Source organism: Pterocles gutturalis, unplaced genomic scaffold (genome assembly GCF_000699245.1).
Source record: "Pterocles gutturalis isolate BGI_N339 unplaced genomic scaffold, ASM69924v1 scaffold15625, whole genome shotgun sequence".
Classification (NCBI taxonomy): Eukaryota; Metazoa; Chordata; class Aves; order Pterocliformes; family Pteroclidae; genus Pterocles; species Pterocles gutturalis.
Genome location: NW_010146114.1, coordinates 25,864 through 31,524, shown reverse-complemented (window position 1 = coordinate 31,524; position 5,661 = coordinate 25,864). Strand labels below are relative to the sequence as shown.

General features: G+C 49.1%; 1 protein-coding gene across 1 annotated transcript; it reads right to left on the bottom strand.

The window, feature by feature from the left end:
* Positions 1-2,027: 2,027 nt before the first annotated feature.
* CHST4 (carbohydrate (N-acetylglucosamine 6-O) sulfotransferase 4) lies at positions 2,028-3,206 on the bottom strand. Its single transcript, XM_010085624.1, has one exon. The coding sequence runs from the start codon at positions 3,204-3,206 to the stop codon at positions 2,028-2,030; it is 1,179 nt and encodes a 392-aa protein (XP_010083926.1).
* Positions 3,207-5,661: the final 2,455 nt, after the last annotated feature.

Below are 5,661 nucleotides of genomic sequence, written 5' to 3'. Positions count from 1 at the left end.
AGCAGCTGCTTTCTCTTGCTACCCACCGTGACTGCTCAGTGTCTGTCTGTAAGGTTATTTTCCTCAGCAGAATCAGCACCTAATGAACCACTCATTAATTAATTCTCTGGTACAAAAAACCCCACCCAACCCAGCTGCTGTGCGTTTGTCAGAAGAGCCTTCCTTCTTCCTGCTGTGGGAGACTGCTGTTCACTTCAGGTGAATCCTTCTCTGCCACCCTTCAAACACACCCCATGGGCAGAGGCTGGGCACAATTTCTTGCCTGTACACCTTCAAACATGAACAGTCACTATATCCCCGAATTTTAAAATTCAGGAGTATATGTTTCTCTTTTTAATAAGATATTGCAACTTTTTAATAACATGCAATCATGAGGTCTAGTCCTCCAGGAAGACCTTGTCACTTTTCTACAGTGGGCACCAAACGCCCTTCTGGCAGGTTTCAGATGAGCTCTCGTCACCAGCACTGCACCGGCGTGAGGAGGGGGCAGCTGACCGACAGCGCCAACAGGGCCTTGGGCAAGGGGCTGCAGCCAGGGAGGAAGGGCACCGGGAGCAGGAGCCGTGAACCAGGGATGGGGGGCATGTGTGTGGGTGCCGTTGGTGGAGAGGGAACGGGAACGCAGCTTCCCACAGCCCTGAACGCCCTGGTCCTGCCTGGAGCCTCCTCAGATCCCCTCCAATGCCCAGCCCTGCCTTGATCACCTTCTCCCAAGGATGCACATCTTCAGAATCCAGCCTCATCCCCTTGTGATCCTGCCTCAGGACAGCTGCCTTGCTGTCTGCAGGGCAGTGGGAATATTCCAGCCGTGGAGCAATATCCGAATGCAGTTAAATAGATGCATGTTAAAGGGACTCTACAACTTACACATGAAAGAGGATGTTCTGAAGGAGGTATTTGTGGGCATTTCACTCCCCAAGTCTGGTAACAAGCTTTTCTCCTTGTCTTATGGAACACTTAAAAACAGGGAAAAATAATTCTGTTGTTCAAGCTTGCGCTACACATGCCCGTTGGAGGTGGGAGAATGGCATCTCCAATGGAGATGGTAGAGAACAGCATAGTCTATTGAACATAATTTTGTTGTGCTCTAAGACAGGAAATACTCTCACCAAATAGTTCAGTAGGATGACCTCCTGTTCTCCTCTCATTTTCTTCAGTCCACTACCATAAACCTATCTTCCCAGTTCCAGTATTTATACCAATGGAATCTGTGCCCTTACCTTATCTTTACAGTCCCAACCTTAGTACGAATTCTTCCCAGTCACTGTGAGAACTCCCAGCAGAACAACTATTCTTGGTTTTGAATACTAGAAGACAGAATTACTTTAGCTGAAAAACAAATGGATTCACATAGTCCCAGAAATAGATCCCCATATGCAAACTCAGGAGTTTTTATTTTCAACTATAGCGGGTTTATTCCATTCTCCCCCTATATAGGAAGTGAACACAAACATTTCCCCAACATTGCCAGCAAGGCTGGATGCCCAGGCACAGGAATGGAGCAAAAGGAAAACTGGGCTTGAAAACTCAACCGTTCCAAAAAAAAGATCTTTCCAGAAACCAATGTCTGGTCGTCTTTGTGTCTCTTCTGGCATTACACATCCTGGGTGGCACCACGACAAATGTTCTCTTTATTCAGCTTCCATTTATATCTCCCCCTCCTTTGCAGCACAGTTGCTCCATGTGGTTTCACCAGTATTTAGCTGTGGTCTGTGCAGGGTTTGAGCACCGCTGTCTGGTCCTACTCCTTTGGCATTCCATTTGCTCCACCCTACACACGCTTCCTCTTTCACATAAACCATGGAATTAGTTTGGAAAACAGACTTGCATTACTTCAGCCTCCACTGTGGCGGAGCCTCCAGGGGCCTTGGAGAGTGGCTCTGTGCTACTGAGAAAGCTGATGAGTGCAGTTGGGGTTCCTGTGTTCCTTGTCCTCACATAGCACATCCGTGCACGCACCCTTACACACGTGCACACGCGCCTCTGTCCTCTTTTACACTAGTGAACAGCTCTCCACTCTGCAGCCTTCAGAGAGTAAGTGTAGAGAGCAGCTCTTCTGCCTTCAGAATTGGTTGCTCAGAGGAATTCTGGGCAAATAAAACATCCAGCGACATATTTTTTTGCTCTTCTTCGGACTGAATGAGCCGGTAGCCCAGCAAGTCCATTGCATCCTTGCACACATTTTGCACTTTTTCTATTTTCTGGAAGGGAAGGGTCTTCCTCCAGGCCTGGGAGACTTCCAGCGCGTCTCTGGACCCAATATCGAACGCCTGTGCTCCTCGCCCCTTCCCACGGGTTATGTTGTGCACCCACTTCTGAAGTTCTGGTGTGAAATGGAGTTCTGCAAACCTGTACATCTGAGCAGCCTTTGCCAGCGGGTCTCTGACAATGTCTTCATAGCGAACCAGCAGGTAGCGGTCCTTCAGGAAGCTGGCAATGGCCTGACTGCCCGCCTTGTAAATGTCAACCTGGCTTTTGCAGATTACTTGCATCGTGTTGTAGGGCCCCATTTCTCCCTTTGTCCTCTGGGACCTCAGGACAATGTTACTGTCACGTTCCAGGTCTGCCACTGTATTCTCTCGGGAGCTGAACACAGCCCGAGGATCACGGACCAAGTGAATGATTTTGAGGTTCAGGGATGGGTCAGTGAGAAGGGGGTAGAGAACTTTCAGGTCAAAGAACCGAACCTCCTTGATGGCAACGTGGCTGTAGGTTTTACAAGCTTCCTCCACCTTGCTGAACGGGTACTTGCCACAGATCGTTCGGCAATTGCCTGCAGTGATGATGTCGCTGCGACTGAATAAGTCACAGGCAGGGGGGGAGCACAAGGCTCGGCTTGCCTCCCACTTGAACAGATCAGACTTTTTCTTCTGGCTAGACATGTAAGCATCAAACACAGACATGTCGCACAGAAAGACCGACCTGACCAGGTCCCGCACAGCCATGTGTAGAACTTCAGCGCTGTTCTGGTACATCTTAACCCACACGTGCCATGCGGGCTCCATCAGGTAGAAGACGCTGGGGTGCTGGCTGAAGATTTGTCCAGTGAAGGAAGATCCTGACCGCCAGGAGGAGAGAAGGAGGATGTGGACTGGAGAAGGTTTTCCTTTCGTGGGGGTGTTGTTGCTGCAGGGTAGGAAGTGGATCAGAAGGAAGGACAGAACTGCCAGAATCAGGAGCACCAGCACCCTTCCAGACTTCCTCATGGTTGCAAGGAACCTGCAGAGACAGAGTGTGGTGGGCTGACCTTGGCTAGATGCCAGGTGCCCACCAAAGCCGCTCCATCAGTCCCCTCCTCAGCTGGACAGGGGAGAGAAAATACAACAGAAATCTCGTGGGTTGAGCTAAGGACAGGGAGAGATCATTCACCAATTACCATCACAGGCAAAACAGACTTGACTTGGGGGAAATTTAATTTAATTTCTTACCAATTAAATCAGAGTAGGATAATGAAAAAGAAAACCAAATCTTAAAAACACCTTCCCCCCACCCCTCCCTTTTTCCTGGGCTTAACTTTACTCCTGATTTTCTCTACGGGGGGGATGGAGAGCAGCAGTTGGGGTCAGTTCATCAGAGATCGTTTCTGATGCTCCTTCCTCCTCAGGGGGAGGACGCCTCACACTCACCTAGGCTCCTCTCTGAGAAGGAGTTTAGAGACCAAGGGGGTCCCTTCCGAACCTCATGACTCAACGGGAGGGTCTCCCTGACAGTTTTGTCTGACCCTGTCCTCTATGCAGTAAATAATCAAGTGAACCTCGCCATCGAATCCTGTTAAATCAGTCACATTAATCTTTGAGCTTTGTTAACTCACTGTTTTATATAAATAAATATATTGCTGCTTCTCTCGTGTGCGTGAAGTGCATAACTCACTCTGACTCCATCTGCAACAGGCGTGGGGTCCTCCCCAGGCTGCAGGGGGTATCTGCCAGGCTGGCAGCTGAGCTGTGCTGCAGTGGAGACAGGCCTCTCTGCACAGTGCAGTTGCTTTACATTTCCCCAGGTGAGCTAACATTAAAAAACCTTACTGGTTCTCAGCCACGGTCAGTCCTTTCGGGTGCTTCCACAGCCAGACAGGATAGAGAGACCAGGGCCTCCAGGGCTGCAGGCGAGGCGGAATTCCTCCTGGACAGGGCAGCACTGGAGCCCAGGTCCTTTCAGCCTTGTACGCTGCTTTTCCGCAGCCCACGGCTGCACTGAATGCAGGCAGCCATGCCCACCCAGAGCAGCTCCCTACTAAAGCAGCAGAGGTATGAGGTGTACCCCAACCAGCCACTGCTTCCCGCTATGTGCTACCTTCTGTGTCCGTGGTAGTGCGTGAATGTTTCCAGTCCAAATCTCCCTAACATCCTCCTTATGCCCTGCCTCAGTTACCCTCTGCAGCGAAGCTTTCAGACTAATTTGCATGGAGGTGCCTCCTCCCATGGTTTGAGTTCCTTTAGCACTGATGTTTATATTTCCAGGTACAATCACAGCCGCTAACCACCTAGGAACAGGACTCATCTTTCCCTCCAGCACATATGCATAAATTGGCTTGTTCACCTAATCTACCTGCTGTGCATTCATTTTGAGCCTAGGGTTCATGAGGCAGCAATTATAATTTTTTAGAGTCAGGACAATACCCAGCCCAATGGGCAAGCCTGGTTGTTGCCAATAAGTGAATTCTATTGCCACAACATGAATTTTATTTAGTAATGTCTTTCAAGATGGGGCTGTGCATTTAAGGGACCACATGCTTCTGGTGTCCTAGACAAGAAGCCCACGGATTTTTGGTTATACAAATGGACTGGTTCAGGTCTGACAGGAAGCTGGTTCAGGTCAACATTTGGACCAACGCTAGGAAGAGCTGCAAACAAAGACTGTTGTAAAAATAAGTAATCTATCAGCTTCCTCTTTGCAAATGAATACAGCAGTGTTTACCAAAGTCCTGGCTTCCAAATGACTTTGATGATATCACTTCCATCTGGCACTTCTAATATCATTATTCTAACTCCCAACAGAATTCCTGGGCTACAGCCAGAAGCTCTTAATTGAGAAAAACTCTGTTAAGGAGATAGGAACACAGGCATTAAGATTCCCAGGCAGATTTCAAACCACATAAATCATTATTTGTCTGGAAACCTGTGTGTGAACAGTCTGAGTCAAAGAGAGTGGATTTAGGTGTTTTGGGAAGCAAGGGTGTGCTTTTATCGTGACTCAAACCAGGGTGGGGCCACTGGATGTTTCAGACATCTCAGAGAGTACACGGACCATCCCTGTGATCGCTCTGGGTGTTTTCCTGAGAAGCGGCCTCACGAGAGGCCATGGCCTCAACAGCTTCTTCACTCCCACACAAGCAGCAGTGCCCTGAGCAGCCTGTCCCACGGGGAGGGGAGAAGGACTGACACGAGTTGTGTGTGCCTGCTGAAGTGGCACAGAGCAGCAGAGGCTCCATCGGACATTTCCTAATATGAAATAAATACTAATTACATCACCTTATTTTCCACCACCATATCTCTCAATAACGGCAGCTGACATGTTTCTAAACTAAGGTCTTCAGTGTAACCACATAGTCCCTACAGCAAACATCCAGAGTCACACGTGATTGGGTTCGTCTCACGTTGCAAAAGGGAAATACGGAGCCCTCGCAGAGCCGCAGGGTGAAGATCAGCCCAGAAGGACTGC

What these genes read in the sequence shown, in the direction of transcription:
- CHST4 (XM_010085624.1), bottom strand. Translation starts at nt 3,206, where the DNA reads ATGAGGAAGTCTGGAAGGGTGCTGGTGCTCCTGATTCTGGCAGTTCTG.